This window comes from Periplaneta americana, chromosome 6, assembly GCF_040183065.1.
Source record: "Periplaneta americana isolate PAMFEO1 chromosome 6, P.americana_PAMFEO1_priV1, whole genome shotgun sequence".
NCBI lineage: Eukaryota > Metazoa > Arthropoda > Insecta > Blattodea > Blattidae > Periplaneta > Periplaneta americana.
In genome coordinates this window covers 41,515,614-41,533,990 of record NC_091122.1, presented here as the reverse complement: position 1 = coordinate 41,533,990, position 18,377 = coordinate 41,515,614, and the positions used below count along the sequence as shown (strand labels likewise).

Genomic DNA, 18,377 nt, shown 5'->3' with positions numbered 1-18,377 from the left:
GCCTTGAGCGAGAAGAATCTCTTCCAGTGTGTGGACGTCCATTTGAATCCATGTTATCAATTTTTTAATTTTCTCTCAACACATTTCTCGCTGGCGAAAACTCTGCAAGTGTGTTACAGGCCTTATATAGAACTACGATTAGGTGGTGCGAGAAATGAAGCAAGGAGAATAAGAGGAAGGCAAAGAGAACAAGGGAAAGACAAGTAGAACATGAGAAAAATGTACAGACAAAAAGAACAAGGGGAAGGCAAGGAGAACAAGAGGAATACAAGAAGAACAAGGAAGTGGGTTACATTTTTATGTAACAATCAATTCCCAAGCTACCCCTTCATACCTAGTGAGGAGAAAGACATTCTACATGAAACATCATTGTAGATGTTAAGAAGGTGCAATACAGAAAATGTATGTATTTACATTACAACCTCGATTATTATTAATAGTACGAGATGACAGAAAACTTGTTTAGCTATTTAAGTCACGTAACTTAACAACTTGAAGTAAAATCCCATAAAATAAACCAACTGCCGCTCTCTTCTCTCTTTCTTTCTTTCCGTAAGCTTCAGACACAATCTCTATTAAGTATCTAATAACAGCATGTATGTAGATACCACAGCAAAAAAGAAGAGACCATCCTACAATAATGTCACAATTACAGATTCTTCATTTCTGCCTTCATTGTCGGCTAGCAAAAGTTTTATAACACTGGATTTGCAGGTGTCTAGTCAATCCCTAAAATTTTCTCTCAAAGAGGTTTAAGAAACGAAATGGAAATTCTGGTAGAATACGTCCAATATCCTGAGGGGAATTTTTTGACAAAGACACTTTAATTTTCAAATGATTAATAAAAGCTTTCCAGCACAAATTAAATTGAAAATTAAAAAAAAATATTTTGACATGAATTTAATTTCAAAAGTTCCCTGTACATGCTTTTTAGTGAATTATTTGTAGAAAATTTAGGATGACTCCATATGGCATTATTGGGTAATTTACATTGACCCGGTACATTAGTAACATTATTCTCAGGAATAAACAATACGAAAGAGTACAAAATACAGCAAAAATGATACACAATGATAATAACGTATGTTACTAGGCAACAACAATTTCCTTATATCATTAGAACGTCATTTATATCAATAATTGGAACATAACTAATAATATTATTATTGTAATAGAATAATGCAGAAATATAAACCACATTTTTTAAAATTCTAACTTAATTGAATTTCAGTTCTCAGTAAAGAAGGTAAAGTAATTATTCTGAATGATGACAACAACATCTACACACTTATTGTACGGTACCAACAATTTGGCAAGTCTTCTCATTTCATATGATATTTCAAGAAGCAGTTCTTATCTTTGGTCAGACAAAGAGATTTGTCACACTTGATGCATTTGAGTCTTGAATAAGCTTTGATGCAAAGTTTGCATCTTTGTTTGTTCTCTATGTGAACTGGCCAGTGACCAATAGTGTCATATCTTACATCGTCCACTGGTCTAGGAACTAATGGGGTCCTCTTTGGCGTAGCTTCTTTCAATGTTGATACGCTGTCATCGGAAGGGCGACCTCTCTTTCTTATTGTTGTCTTCCCTGCCTTGAGTAGACCATGAGCAATTTCTGAGCGAAAAGCAAGAAGTGGCTTGTGTTTGGTAATTCTTCTTTGACAGCAATGACGACGGTACAGAAGCCATGCATTTACAACACACATGTCCAGCAGATGGAAGATGATTCGTAAGTAGAATTGCTTCACACCAATATTGCTTCTGTACAGAGCAACCAGCATGTCATGCAAGTCGACCCCACCCATGAAACAATTGTTGTTGTTGTTGTCTAGTGCCTTGCATTTGGCAATGAAGCCATTAGGAGTCGTGCTTTCCAATACTTTCGAACTGTAGTTTCTTCTGATCTTAATGCTTCACAGGTCTTCAAGTGGTCTTCATTCATTTCTGCTGGATCGTTACACAGGACACATATGGGTGAAGCTGAGATACCTATTCTGTAGAGATGACTTGCTAGACAGTCATGATTTGTCAATAGTCTGAAGGCTGCAACTGCTGTTTTCCTTGGTCTCTGGGGGATTATATCTGGGTTGAAAAGTAGTGTAATCTATTTTTTGTCTTTAGCATTTGATCCTATTTCTTGTAGGTATGAATGAGAAAATTTTGTAGTGATCAAGTGTTTTATTGAGGAATATGAGAAATTAAATTTAGGCTTTTGGTTTATTGTTGTGCCTTTCTTTGCAAGTGTGTCTGCGGTTTCATTCCCCGTGACTCCACAGTGTGCTGGAATCCATTGGAGACGGACAATCTTATTAACTTTTTGGAGTTGTGTTAACATTTTGTAGCATTCCTTTATTTTTGTTGACTTCTTTGTAGCATTTGAACATATTCCCTGAATTGCAGTTTTAGAATCTGAAAGAATTACTGTCTTGTTATATTTATTTAAGGGAAGATTTAATAATTGTCCGAGAGCAATGTGTATAGCCTCTATTTCACCATCATAATTTGTTGTGTCTCTGCCAACAGAATGATAAAAGGAAAAATGTGTACATGTAACTCCAGCTCCAGTAAGGTTTTCTGTGGTTGATCCATCAGTATATATGTGTAGCCATTCTTCTGTAGGGTATCTAGTATTGATCGTTTCCAGTGTTAGAAGTTTTTGTATTTCTTTTGGTGTGTCTGATTTACTTATTTCCTCTGTTAATTCCAGACTGAAGGTAGGTTGCAATAATTCCAATGGATTTTCTTTTATAAGTAAATTTTCTCTGGTGTTAGGAATGTTCAATTTGGATTTAATCTGTGTTACCTTTTCTAGGAAACTACTATGAGTTTTAAGGACTGAAGAAGGGAGGTTCTTTTCTGTCCATTTAGAGTTTGGCAGTCATAACATTTTCTCATGTTGGAGCAGTGCTTGTTCTTCTATTTTTGTTGTTATTGATGATATCCGTGTTAAGGCAAGCATGGCATCAACAGGTGTGGATTTAACTGCTCCAGTGATTAGGTGAAGAGCCTGAAACAATTGTACTCTTTGACGATTTCTGGTCGTGGAACGTCTATGTGCTTTCCTTCAGCAACTGACCACCGCTTCACATTTTCTACTGGATTCCTTCCTTTATATGAGGAAACAAGATGAGCAGCTTTGTTGTCATACCATTTGAGGGCTATGACGTTCTTCTCTGCCTCAGTTCTGAAGTCGAATGATCCTCGTCCGAACTTCTTCAACTCATTGTCTGTTTTGAGAGTGCAACCTGCTAGTCTTGCTATCCTTACAGTCCCTACAGATAAAATTCCAACCTCCTTCAGAGCACATATGAGGTTATAGGAAGTGAACCAATTGTCCATAAATACTTTGTAATTTTGTCCTTTTGGGAGTCCCTCAGAAAGCCTTACAACTATATCACCACTTATACCAAGAGCAGAATTATTTTTGTGCGAGATCGTGCATATCTGCTTGCTTTCCACACACAACCAATATGCGGTAAGTGTGAAATACCACATTCAGTATTCCCAACGTAACACACATAACAATTTCCCTATTCTTACCGCTTAAGCGTCATATTCATTTTACTGCTTTAGGCTTTTAACATATTATTTTTAAAGACATTCAATATAGTGATAATTATAAATTGGAAACTTACCACTGCAATTTCACCTAAATTGCACTGTTAATTATTGTTTTTAAATATTTGCAAAAATTAAGTAAACTCTACAACACCACAAAAGTTACTGCATTTGTAATGCAAGTAACATTAAGGAAGCCATGAAAAAATCAACAAGATTCCAGACTCATCATAGACTGGGGGAAAAAAAAAAAGACAGACATATATCACGGCCTGCTGGAGTATAGTAAACACAGAAAACATTTAATAGGAACAATGTTGAAGATAGATATATTTGTTTTCCAAAGTTGCTGCCATTGAACAGAAACCAAGATGGAGATTTCATTGCAACTAATTAGAAATTCCTCTTTCAGGTATGTAATAAACGATCTTCGCACAAAATAATGAACGATACACGAGCGGTATGTTTGTTTTCATGTTCTCGGAAATTAAAAAAGCTCAACTACGTTTCACTTTTTCAATCTTTTCCTCGGACATGAAAACATCAACATACCGCTCTTGTAACGCATATTACTATTACCGTTCCTTTCCCCCTGTAGATTTCAAAATCATACACAATGCCACTGGTACCTGCACGAGCAAACACTTTGATTCCCCACTTGTGTGGCTTGTTTTTCACATACTGCTTGAGGGAGCTTCTTCCTTTGAATGGAATAATCAATTCATCCACTGAATTGTATTCTTCAGGCTCTGTTTCTAGGAAACTGGCTTTTACACTGTCTATAAATGGCCTGACTTTGAAGAGTTTGTCATAATTTGGGTCATTTCTGGCCTTCATGTTGCATTGTCATTGACATGGAAGTACGTTCTCAACTTATCAAATCTATTTCTGGCCATGACATCAGCAATAGGAGAAAATCTGGTTGCATCAGCCCAATACATCCTGTAACTAGGCATTTTTACAATCCCAGCCATGAGGTGAATACCAAGAAATTGTTCCATCTCATTAATATTTGTATCCAAAGAACTGCCAGGTTTTTGGACACAGTATAAATTTGATTGTTCAACAAAGTTCATAATTACATCATCTTTACACATCGTTTTAAAATATTGATACAATGTCATTTCTTCCTCGGGAGGATCAGAGAAACTAACATTACAAGATGTGTCCACTTCTTCGATGTCTGTCATTCGCCAACAAAGATGACGTGTGGGTTCTCTTGGTACATCCTGCATTGCTGCATTTTCACTTCCATTGCTTTGCACCAGCTGGGCCAAAGGAACATCATCGTCCACTTCCTCTTCTTCAACTTCAAACATGTCAGTGTCTAATCCAGGGATGATTGGAATTACTGGAGACATAAGTGTTTCTGAAACATCACGTATGTCTGGTTCCTCATCTGATTTTTCTACCTCAGCTTCAGACACATCTCCTTCTAAGAGAACTACCACTTGAGCATTTGTTAATGTTTTTGGCTTGCGAGGCAGCACTTCAGTAGATGTCAATTCCTTCTTATTACACGACATCTTAGAAAAAAAAAACGGTATAGTTACATGGAGTCGTCGCTGAATGATTCACATCGTTTATAGTTTACTTCTATTGTTACACAACAAGTTGGATGCACTGAACGATTCACATCATTTATAGTTCACTTCTGTGAACGATTCCATTGTTTACTGTTACACAACATTTTCAAGATGGATGCCACTATTGATCGTTCTGAAGTTGAATATAGTAATTATGTTAATTCGCTACTCAAAAATACCCCATTTTCGCAGCAAGGGAGTAGGGGAGATAGGAGTTTGGAAGGTTCCCCCCCTTAATAACAAAATAGCGCAATCGCAACTAAACGCAAACTAATATAAGTAGTACACTAATGACAGTAGGGAAGATAATAGTGTAGCATTAATAACAAATCAGCATAGTCGCAACTAAACGCAAAATTATAAGAAATAGCCTATATACTGTTATTGCAAGTTATCTTGAACCTTCTGAGCGGGGACAGAGGGGCAGAGGGAAGGAAGCGCGTAACGTGGGTGGAGCCAACTGAGTTGTTTGCGCATGCTCCGCATCATAATGTCTTGTCAAGAAACATAGGACTATTTCCTTCACTGCGTACCAGTAGTGTTAACATGGAGCAGCAACCACAGGGTAGTAATTATTATGGTTAAATGACATCACCGGGGAGAAAAAGTAACGCTGTTATCCACAGCGGAGAAAGAGAAATTATCGCAAATATAATAAAATTAAGCGTTGCGAGGAGGAAAAATTAAACATATGTTTGCTGGAACCTCTTTCTAAGGAATATGAGAGAGCGGCTAAATACTCTGGCAAAAGTATTAGTTCCGTGAAGAGAAAAATAATATTGAATTACAACCGAATGAACCTCACACTACTCCGGGAAAGAATAGGTATGTAATGTTTAGAAATTATTGCTATAATAGTTATGTACAATAGTGTGTGTATTGAGAGCGACATAATGAATTACTGTTGCAAGTTATTATTTTCTTATAGTTCTACTAAACATATTATTTCATTCCAGAATTAGACTTGTGTAAAGTTGAAGTGGACGACTTCGATCAACATGTCATTCGGGATACAATCGAAGAATTCTATCGTGTTCAGAAAGTAGTACCTACGATTAAGAAGATAATTCCGAATGGATGATGCCATTGGCGAAATAATTAATTTTGAAACAAGCGATGTTGGCAGCAATGATAGTGATATGGATTGTGTATAATTGTAAATTAATGTAAATTCAAATAATAAGCCTGTAAAACATTGTTATAAGAATATGTACATATTAACTGAAGGTGTAAGTCATGCAGGCCTATATAATGTATAGAAGTAGCTGTAGTAACTCCTCCATTGCCGGTCCCCAGCCCGGATGAGAGAGGAGTGTACACACGATTATATTTAAATACTTACTCATTACAGATTAATTAAAGCTGCTACGAAACTATGTTCTCCTCTCAAAACCGGAGTATCGAGAGAAGATGATGTCTGTATTGAACCAAGTTCTTTTACAGTAGAGAGCCGTAAGGTAAAAAAACCAACGTTTTCTGAAAAGAGTCACGTTACCCAAGGGAGGGGCATCCTTGCCGTGTCGTTACGTTGATGAGTACACGCCGTACCGAGCAGTTCCAAAGACAGACTTAGGGGATGTAATGTTCAAGATAACTTGCAATGACAGTACACAAATAGTCCTTGCAGCTGAAATTGTGCACACAGTTCACTCTGGACAAGAGTTAATTTTATATGTCCAAACCGCATCTTTACTTCTACCGAACTTTCTTTTTAAGACAACTGCACATTAAAACAATACGGCTGATTTTTATTCTTCTTTATTGTGTAAACATTTCACCTTGGACCACTTTCAAACTCTCCATAACTTTTTGGACTTAGCGTCCAGGGTACACTTTGCCAATATCTTCAAGGAAATTTAAAAATATTGCCCCAGCTTCACTTTGTCCATTTCTTCTCTGCATTTGTCTGTACAGAAACTCAAACATATATAGATCATCATGTTCACTTTCACGACCTTTACGCTTCACTTCTGATTTTAGAGTCCCCCACATCCTTTCTACAGTCTGTGTACACACTCTGGAATCCTCACTATTTATAAATTCGACACTGTGGTTGACAATACCGTGCAAGTAACCTTCTTTTTCTAAATCCTTGTAACTTTTCCAGCCATCAGTGCATATTTTGGTCCCTGGTAAAATGAAGTTTTTGATTAAGGAACAAAGTGTTTCTTTATTCCTTCTATTTACCCTCAAGGCAAAACACTGTTTGGTGTCTCGGTCTATGCCACCAAAAATCCAAATATGTTCCTTTTCGTGTTTTGTGAGTCGTCCTCTGTTATATTTTCTAACAAATAAGTGTGATTCGTCCACCTCAACTACATGCCCTACACCACCAATCTCCCGTTGACTGTTAGTAATGATAACATAGCAAACTTCCCTGTAAAATCTATAGTAGTCCACAACAGTATTGGCACTCACTTCGGCTTCGATTGCAGCGTCAAAGATCTTTATATGGAGTTGCCACAGATAAATTAACGTTAAACTCTGGGCAACAGTCAGTTTAGTACGTTCAAACCAGGTCTTGACTGCTATCGCACTTTCTTTGTGACAACTACTACACTTCAAGCAATACGGCACATTTTTATTCTTACTTCTCTTCTGCCACACCACTTTTCCTTCCGCTCCACAATCAATACATTTGTTACTTTCTTTGCTGGGCAATAATTTGTGGACGACACAGAAATCTATGCAACTTTCAATATCTCTACAAGAGACACATAATTTGCGTAAATTAAAAGCCATGGTTTGAAAATGGCGCCTCTACCAACAATGCATGTTTATGAGGTTGCTATAGTAATGACATCACGAGAATTGTTTATTCAATATTGGCTTATAATTGATACAATTTACATACAATTTTGGTCTAAATATGTATATTCATCCTTCTGCCACATCGGAAATAATTTAGATACAACAATAAATTCTAAAATACGTATTTTAATTTTCAAAAGACACTATCGTAACATATAAGGTTCATCGAATTTGTGGTTTCTTAACTTGGCCGATTAGCTGAGAATGCTAAGGGGCGGAGCTATAGACCAGGAAGTTCCAGGTTCGAATCTCGTCTAAAACAAGGTAAGTAAAAAGTTGCATTTATATGATGTTGTAATGTAGTTAGAGATACGCAGAATTAGATGATAGAATTGGAGTAAAAAGGGTGTAGAGTAGAGTGAAGTATAAAAGAAGAGAAAAGAGTGGAAGAGGAGAAGGGAGAGAGACACCTAGTAGACAAAAAGAGAAATAAATTTTTAAAGATTTCTATTGTTCACTAGAGGAGTTGATTAAACTAAACTGGAAATAATGTGAATCGTTCAGCGACTACTTCTTGGAAATAACCAAATTATTGAATCAACTACATATAATTTATAGCAATTCACTTATGGCGCAGTCATTCAATACTCATTTGCAAACATATAATACAAATGCATACAGTATAACAATATAGAAACACAATTCTGAGGTTAGGTGGACTCTGTCTATTCATTATTCAAACGACAATGACCAATGATTCCATTTGGAATCACAATATTCTACGCCGTTGGGCGCAACATATTATTATTATAAATAGTTTCTATTGCTACAGGCGTCAAAAGAGGGCCTTTACACTTCAAATTATGTACAGATTGCGTAATATGCACAAAGAACTTACCACCACACAAATTTCTAAAATAACAATCAATGGCTGTATTCATTTGTCAACAACATCACAATAACAAAGGAGAAATGCTGCCTGATAGTGTTTTGTTTCGGGATTTCAGGGGTGCCAGCTATCTTCAAAAATAACTAAGAATATGGCTATGATAACATATGGAGTCATTTGGCATTTTACATGCATTCTCAGAGCAGATAAAGTGTTGTTGTTGTTTGTTGTTGTTTTCTAATGCCAGGCATTTGACAATAAAGTCATTTGACCTCTTGCACTCTAATATTTTTCAAAGATATTATCATGGCTAGCCACTGAAGCTCAGATTTTGAGGTGTTCCGAATCCATTTCTTGGTTTGAGTTGCACAATGGGCAGTTAGGGGACTGATATATTCCAATTCTATGCAGGTGTTTGGCCAAACAATCATGACCTGTTGCCAATCTAAATGCAGCTACAGACGATTTTTGTGGTAAATCGGGAATTAACTGTGGATTTTGATGCAGAGAGTTCCATTTTTTCCCTTGAGATTGTGTTTTCAAATTTTGTTTGTTGAAGTCTAAGTATGTAGATTTAATAAATCTTTTCACAGAGTAATACGTAGATTTAGTAACAGGTCTGTAAGTAGCAGTGCTGCCCTTCTTTGCTAAAGCATCCTCATTCTCGTTTCTCAGGATTCCACAATGGGATGGTATCCATTGGAATACAATTCTTTTATTTACAGATAAAGTGTATGATGCCATATGGAATCATTGGGCTGGAAAGGGTATGTTAACCATAGGCCTACTTGAAAAGTGTGCACATTATTTGAAGAACTGGTTTGTTCATATTATAAGAAAAAAACTCAACTTTTTATATCTATGATGAAGGATGAGTGGAACAGAGAAAAATTCTCTCCGGCACCAGGATTTGAACCCAGGTTTTCAGCTCTACGTGCTGATGCTCTATTCACTAAGCCACACTGGATTCCCATCCCAATGTCGGATTGAATCCTCTCCTCCACCTTTTGGGTTCCCTCTAGTGGCCTAACCTCACTCATGCACTGCGTCATAAATGTATGACAGTGGCACAATGTCCATACATGTGCAGAGGTGCACTCATTATGAGTGACTAAGTGGCCGGGATCCGACGGACTAAGCGCAGTCTTAAATCAATAAGTGATTATTTTTCGCATATGATATATTATTACGATGTACTGAAGTACATATGATATTTCCGTGCAGAAATTCTGCATCATCATATGATGAAGGATGAGTGAAACAGAGAAAAATTCTCTTCAGCACCGGGATTTGAACCCGGGTTTTCAGCTCTACGTGCTGACACACTATCCACTAAGCCACACCGGATTCCCATCCGATGTTGGATCGAATCTTCATGCACTGCATCATAGTGCGTGAGGGTAGGCCACTAGAGGGAACCCAAGAGGTGGAACTCAGGGGCGTATATTGCGGGTGTTCAAGGTGTGCGCTGGACACCCTGTAAATTCGGTAATCTCATTTTTTATTTTAAGTTGTTTTATATAATGCAACAATAATTTTAATGTATCACAATTTAAATGCGTGGTAATCTCATTGAAAGTTGACGTATATAGTTCAAGACTAATTTTAATTTATTACCATTTAAATATTTTAAATGCCTGCTGGTTGAATGTGCACACCATCCCCAGAACGGCTTTCGTTTTAAAACTTACGCTCTGTCTGACGAAGCGGGATGAGTTCTGATCTGCTTGTTTTGTCCGTACAAAAGAACATCCCCTGCTGAGAGTTACAGCTATAATTCTTTGCGCGCGCAAGGTGGCATGGTGGGGATACTCGCTTCTCTCAAGCTCGCAGGTCGTCCTGTATACAGGCAGCTCAACTTGTCAATAGTGTTACAAAATATTGTGTTTGACGTGTGTGTTTACTGTTTGTGTGAGTGAATTTACTGTATAGGTTTTACTAGGGTTCATAGTTGTGTGCCAGCGCAGGTGAACAATTTAAATTACTTATTTAATGATAATAGCACTTGGAAATGTACACTGTAAAAGATCTTGTGCAAAAGCCATTCTCTTCTCGCCCACTAGGAGAGAAATTACATATAGTGAATAAGAGTAGACCTATCCCGCCACTTCCGAATTTAGTGCAACAATATAAAGCAAAAAGCGAACAATACACTAGACATTTTTCTATTTCACAATATGAAATTGTAGAATAGTTAGCGAGTTGTGGAACTTCAAACAGGTTATTTTGCTGGCCATGATTATTATTTGATCATAAATAATGTAATTTTGAATAACGTTATTTGTAGTTGACTCCTTTCTCCGGCATTTGCAGGGCAGTCATTGAAACAAGGTGATTAATTTTTAAGAAGTTGTGGTGCGAGTACTTTAAATAATATTTAAATGTCATTTTCTTTTAATTTTATGTCATTTTCCCATTAGTTTAAGGGCATTTTAATGATCATTTTAAGTAGATTTTTAGGTCATCAACATCCGCCCCATAGTTATTAAATATAAATAATACTAAACTATATATTAAAAATGGCAGTTAATGTTGACCCGATATTTCACTTTGGCCTATAATAATTGTGCGAGATAGACCAACTATATATTTTTAACAGAACACCCAAACTCCAGGTTCAGCATACGCCACTGGTGGAACTTAAACTGAGAGGATTCGATCCGACATCGGGATGGGAATCCAGTGTGGCTTAGTGGATAGAACGTCAGCACGTAGAGCTGAAAACCCGGGTTCAAATCCCGGTGCCAGAGAGAATTTTTCTCTGTTTCACTCATCCTTCATCATATGATGAAGCAGAATTTCTGCACGGAAATATCATATGTACTTTGGTACATTGTAATAATATATTTTTATATCTAACTGACGCAGTTATGTACAGTTAGTAGACCAAATGAAATTAAATAAGACTTCTTTAATTGTGGTAACAAAATCAGTTTTTCTATGACACAAGCAGCCATAATCTAATCAACGGACAACATTCAGAATATCATGTCCACAGCAGTGATGAAATATTTCACAATTTAGACCACAAATATTGACCTAGAAAATGAATCATAATCACTCAACATAAAAAATACATCTTAAAATGAAACTCACTTGAAATAGGAGATTGAGGAAGTCCATGGGTAGAGGATTATTCACTGTCCACATCAGATATTCCTCAGTTGTCAGCCCATCCCCACTTGCATGTTTCCGAATGTCGGCCAAAATTTCTGTTGTATCTGATCACAAAAAGGAAAAGAGTGAATGACATGACAGAAAAAAATACACAACAACAAGATTTTTTTTTAATTTACTGCTTTGGCCCAAACCTAAGTAATGTCTTTTTGCATAAAAACAGTCATATGAAAACCGTACTTGTATTATATTTGCAGCCTACCTCTTTTCAATCATAAAACAAGTCTCTTTATAGGACATGCTTAAGAGAACATTGCTCTCACCCAAACAGGCATATTTAAAAAAAATCAAGTGTCCAGTTCTGGCACAATGGGTAATTACAGCATGGAATAGAATTGGCAGTGGGTTTCAAGAAGTGCCTTTCTAATAACATGGATGGCACTGAGAATGATATTTTGTAGGAAAATGATCAGTCTGAAAAATAATCCAGTTCAGAAAATGATATGATAGAAGGAGGAAGAAGAAAAAGTAGATGATGATGATGAAGCCTGGAAGTGATAACCACAAGACAATGTTGCTAAAGACTAAAACTGAAAACTAACTTGAAAATAGCTTTAAATTTCTAAGTTTTCATTCTATTACATTTATTCTTCCATTTGTGTTTAATAGAACAGCAAAGGCACTTGAAACATTTGTGCCATGTACGAGGAGAATGCCATCTTAGAAAGCACTGCAAGAAAATGGTTCTGTCATTTCAACACACAACACCCTGTACAAAAGTTTGGATTTATCCACAGAAGATGACGTTATGCATCTTGTGGGATAAAGAAGGCATCGTGTACTATGAACTGCTTCCCAAGAATGTAACCATAACTGCTGACATTTATTGCCAACAATTCAGATGCCTTGTGGCCACAATTGAAGAAAGACAACTGGGAAGACTGCATCAACTCCTTCTGCAACACTATAATGCATGCCTGCACTCACTAATATGACGAAAGCAGCTATCCAGGAGCTTGGTTGGGAGGTGATGCCACATCCCCCATATTCTTCCAGTCTTACACTCTCAGATTTCCATCTTTTTCGTTGTCTATCCAACAATCTTCAAAGGAACTCCTTTGATAACGAAGACGCTTTACAAACTTGGCTTGACGACTTCTTTAAATTCAAACCAGCAGGATTTCTTCAGATTCGAAATCGAAAAACTACTGCAGCATCAGCAGAGAGTCATAGATAACATAGAAGAATATATTACAAAGTAATTAATTTCTATCTTCTATTCATCTAAAACAAAATGCCAAGAAATGCTACAAACTTTTGCATCAACCCAATATAATCTTTCAAAATACTTGTTGTTGTTTTCTAATGCCAGGTATTTGACAATAAAGTCATTTGACCTCTTGCACTCCAATATTTTTCAAGATATTGCCATGGTCAGCCACTGAAGTACAGATTTTGAGGTATTCCGAATCCATTTCTTGATTTGAGTTGCACAATGGGCAATTAGGGAACTGATATATTCCAATTCTATGCAGGTGCTTGGCCAAACAGTCATGGCCTGTTGCCAATCTAAATGCAGCTATAGACAATTTGCGTGGTAAATCGGGAATTAACAGTGGATTATGATTCAGAGAGTTCCATTTTTTTCCCTTGAGGTTTAAGAATGTAGATTTAATAAATCTTTTCACAGTGTAATACGTAGATTTAGTAACAGGTCTGTAAGTAGCACCGCTGCCCTTCTTTGCTAAAGCATCCGCATTCTAGTTTCCCAGGATTCCACAATGGTATGGTATCCATTGGAATACAATTCTTTTATTGAGTGTTGTTAATTGAGAGAGCATTTTAGTTATTTCTCCTCTTTGAGATGAAGGTGTGTGTCTAGAGACTATTGATAGAATAGCTAATCTTTCAAAGTGTCTGTGGTATTATACTAAGATAGTTTTATAACTCTATTTAGAACATCCAAAAGTTTGGGGTCACATTGTACGAGTATTTGAGGTTGTTCTAGATTTGAGCCAATATAGTACCAACAATACAGTTCCAAAAAATAATTTTCAAGCATGTAGCCAGAAGTTCGATTGCATATGCTGGACAAAACATTTCCTACAACTATGACTGCAAGACATACTGTCAGATGATGATGCAAAGAAAAAAAAATTGGAAGGAGAGGGAGAACAGAACTGGTATATGTATTAATGGAACAGTCAGACACAGATACAGCCATAATGCAAGGAATCACAGTCATGCTTGTGAAGACTGTAACCAACACTCATTCTGTTACGTTAGCCCAAGACATAACGCCATGAATGACACAGCCACAGTGTGGAACCATCCCCTTTCTTACAAAGGGTAGTCAGAATTGTATTGTACTTCTAAAATTGAGCCGTTCAGAGCAGAAGTGGTGTAAGTCAAAAATGGGTAATGAGGGTTAAAGTAAACATTCTGTAAAATGCAGTGCAAAGTAGCAATTAATATTCAGTTTATTTAAACTATTAAGGCTGGTTCACAATTAACCGGGAATGAAAACCAGAATGAAAACGAGAAGCAGAGGACGTGAATATGAAAATTTTTTATTCACAATAAACCGAGAACGTAGACGACTATGCATCTCGATATGCATGTCAATAACGATATGTAAAGTTGATATTATGCATTCTGATGTTATTTGTGTATAATTGACCAATGGCGTTCTTTTATGAGTACAAGGCAGCCAACATAAACACAGGTTAACCAACTTCGAAATTTCAACTGAAACATTTCATTAGGTACATGGGTATGCCCATGCATCTTTATTATAACAACCTATTTTAAGTCTACCATAACGTAAAATAATTAGAGAAGACACATTTGTAATAGAACAAAAATGAACACAACAGTACAGTCGAGCCATTTTTATTTCCGGCGTGGCCATGCCTTCTCGACTTTCGGCGCAACGAAGGTAGGCAATAGCGGTGTTGCTAAATCTCTGTCAAGCCAATAGTGAACAAACGCAGTTCTAATAGCAAGTTGTCGAACATTCAGTCGGTAGTGCAGTGTTATTGTTGTTAGTGCTGTGTTATCGCTGAGTTTTCAGCATCATAATGTCGCGGAGGAGTAGGAAGACCATCAACTCGCAAAGCAGAGAAATGATTCTTAGTGCTAGAGATTATTTCGAAAATGAACGTCAAAATAAGGGTATTTATTGCCTTTAATGCAAGTGGTGCAAAGAACAGCTGATGCGTGTGATGTGAAGAAGTTCACGGTTTCTCAAATAACGACAGAGAAGTACGGACAATCCAGCAAAGAAGAAAATAAACTGAGAACTATGGCGGCGGCAGGTAGTAACAATGATTGTAGCGATCTAAGCGTAGCACCTCTAAATTGAACAATACCGGTAGGCAAGGTTCTTTTTTTATGTAGCAATGACTTATCATGACAAAAATTTTAATACTAACGTATTTTACTTAATTTACAGGTTGTGCGGTTTTAGTTATTCAATCATATAAAAAATGTTTATTTTAATATTTTACAGCTTTCTCCCATTTTAGTAATTTCTAATATTGTTTCTGTATTTACGAAAATCGTTACTTCAAATGGTCGGAAAAACCAATTATAGCACAACATGGTAAGTCTTCTGTGTCCTGGGATGCTAGGATCAACAATAACAATAATATACAATATTATATATTCATATATTACTAATTATTTATCGTAAGGAATAATTTTTCATTTGATGTTTAAGACTAGACATATGCTAAAACTTCGTTAAGAGTAAAAGGGTAGACTTGACAATACAGTAACATCCACTGTGAGCAGGAAGCGGTATGTCGTCTGCATAACCTTGACGACAACCACTGCCAGTGAAGCAGCGTGTCAGCTGACCAGAAGCTGTCGTGTGATTTGCTGCCGGAAATAAGAACGGCTCGACTGTAGTTATTAAACCTAAGCATGAATATGTAGTGTGTAATACAACCAATACAGTAATAAAAGATGCAGCTATTGAAAGCCACGTATTCTCCTTCATTTTCTCATCTTTATACGAGGCGCGCCGCTTATCGTAAACGTGAGGATTTTCCTCAACACTCAATATTAGAATCTCATCAAATAAAACTTGCTCCATGCTGCACAGCACAGAACAAAATAATGCATAGGTTATGTCACGATCTTCTTGCTACAAAATATACGACGACAAAATAGCTTTTAGATGCCAATAGAATGAATCAAGTGGGCTGTGATCGGAAACGTGAACGCCAAAGTTGAAACTTGGCCAACTCTCCGTTCCCGATCCCGGGCTCCGGTAAGCTTTTCGTTAATTGTGAATGCTCACATTTAAATGTACACATTTTAACAATTTTACCGTTTTCGTTCTGATTCTCGTTTCCGGTTTATTGTAAACCAGCCTTTAGTAGACAGTGGATAGCAAGAAGGCCATATTAATTGCTACTTTGTGCTGTATTTTACAGAATTTTTACTTTAAACATCATTACCCAATTCTGACTTACACCACTTTTGCTCTGAATGGCTCAATTAATGACAGAAATAAAAGACTTAGAAAATACATAATCTTCTTTTTACAACAGCAGAGACACTGGAAGGAGAGGTCATATACATATTGGACGTAATGAATTGTTCATTATAGAAAAAGTTACAATTGCAGAAAATGGCAGCCCACTAGAATCTATGCAAACAATAACCACTCTCCACGTCCATACAAATATGAAGTTCATCTTCTGCAAGTAAAACTAACCTGCTTGTCCATATGGATCTCCTGCTAGTTCTTCAGGAGATTTGTTTTCATGACGAACAAAGAGCAAGACATCAATCATGTGCTGCAATTCTTCTTCTGATAGAACTCCATCTCGGTCACTATCGAATACCTTGAAACAAACTACAAGACAAACAGAAGTTACAATTTCGCATTTTATAAAATATGTAAAAGTATGACATTAAATATGTAACTTACACTTCTGTCTCTCTGTAAGAGGTCCTCTGCAAGCTGCAGATATCCCACACGCCATTTCCTTGAAGTCAATGTGGCTGTCCCGATTCTCATCAAAAGCTCCAAACACTCCTGGACACACAGATAACGGGACTGGTGGACTGATGAGTGGAACTAGTGTGTCAAGATCCAATTTTCCAGTACGTGATTGTCCTTTCAGGAGCCAATACCGCTTTTCCAATTCCATGATATCAGTCTCTTCCACTGGAAATAAGAAACATACCAGATTTAGTTATTCTGCGACCTTAATTCACTCATGTAGTATTAAAAGCAACAGTGATGAAACCAGGGCTGGGCAAAATACTGACATCCAAGTATTTCAAATAAAAATACAAAACACTTCAAGAATAGTATTTGAAATACAAATACAAAATACTTAAAAAAAATTAATCAAAATACATTTGTATTTCAAATACTCGATACAATATATAAAGAAATAACAATATTACCGAAAATCTAAAATATTATACTAACATTAAAATTATTTTTATCTCGAAGTTTTATATAAACACTGTAACTGAACATTATTCCTTTTCCCAGTCAACAGTGAAATTGTGCTACATATGAATAATTACTGTTCCCTAAAAAAAACAGTTTCTCAAAAAGTTCATCAGATAAGGATCCCCTTGCTGGTGAATGAATAAATTCTGCAAACAGAACAGTCTTTCTACAGGCACAGAGGAACACAAACTTTTATTATACTTTATAAAAGCTTGTTTCACTGTTGGATAATTCCCTAGAGTACACAGGGTTGTCCCTTTGCCATTGAAGAATTGTATGAGCTCATACTCTGCAGCAGACAAGTTCTTTTCTTTTTGCTTTTCAAAGTCTGTTGTACTTGAGTTGAAAACATAAAAATTGTTTTCATCGTCTGATCTGACCAAAGGTGTAGCGAGAACTGCTCAGCTGATTTCACACACATATTCTGTATCCTCTTCTATCATTTGGTGAGGCAGTGTTAGGTAGCTATCTCATCTTAAATGATGGGGGGGAAACAAGCTGCCAAAATAGCTCAATTTGCTTCTAAGGTCAGATCAAACATTTTAAATCTTGATGAAAGTGAACTCATTAGGATTGGAGTTACTTGGAATAGATGGCATAGATTACTAGATAACATAATATGTAATCTGTTTTTGAAGGAAATTAATGTGGACAGAAGTTGGCGTAATAGCACGTCTTCTCATCTTGCATTAAATCAAGGGCTACGGCAATGGGTTTCAGAACTGCAAATTATTCTTCAAGGTACTGACACTCAACATCTTTGAAGGTTGGCAATCCCAGTTTTTCACATATACTGTTTATAACATGTTTGAATTGCAATATTTGAAAGATTGAGCAATAAAGAGAATTCCATAGAGTTGGTCAAGGAATCTTTAATGAATATTTCAAGACATCTGATACAATTTCTGAGGATTTGGGTCTCCTAGACTCATTCCATAATGCTGAACACTTAGCAAGTGCTGGGTGATGGATCCTTGATGCTGTTGGAGATTTC

The 18,377-nt window shown here is 36.6% G+C and overlaps 1 protein-coding gene across 3 annotated transcripts in view; it reads right to left on the bottom strand.

Annotated features, from left to right (window-relative positions):
* Nucleotides 1-18,377, bottom strand: part of Usp32 (Ubiquitin specific protease 32) — a 97,612-nt gene that overhangs the window by 60,374 nt on the left and 18,861 nt on the right. For all 3 annotated transcript variants that reach the window (XR_011332486.1, XM_069828010.1, XM_069828011.1), the window contains exons 6-8: nucleotides 16,847-17,086; nucleotides 16,631-16,771; nucleotides 11,884-12,008 (exon numbers count right to left, since the gene is read on the bottom strand). Coding sequence is in view for 2 of the 3 variants with exons in the window: in XM_069828010.1 (XP_069684111.1) it covers nucleotides 11,884-12,008; nucleotides 16,631-16,771; nucleotides 16,847-17,086 (506 nt within the window). In the remaining variant the exon portion in view is untranslated. The remainder of the gene's footprint in view (nucleotides 1-11,883; nucleotides 12,009-16,630; nucleotides 16,772-16,846; nucleotides 17,087-18,377) is intronic.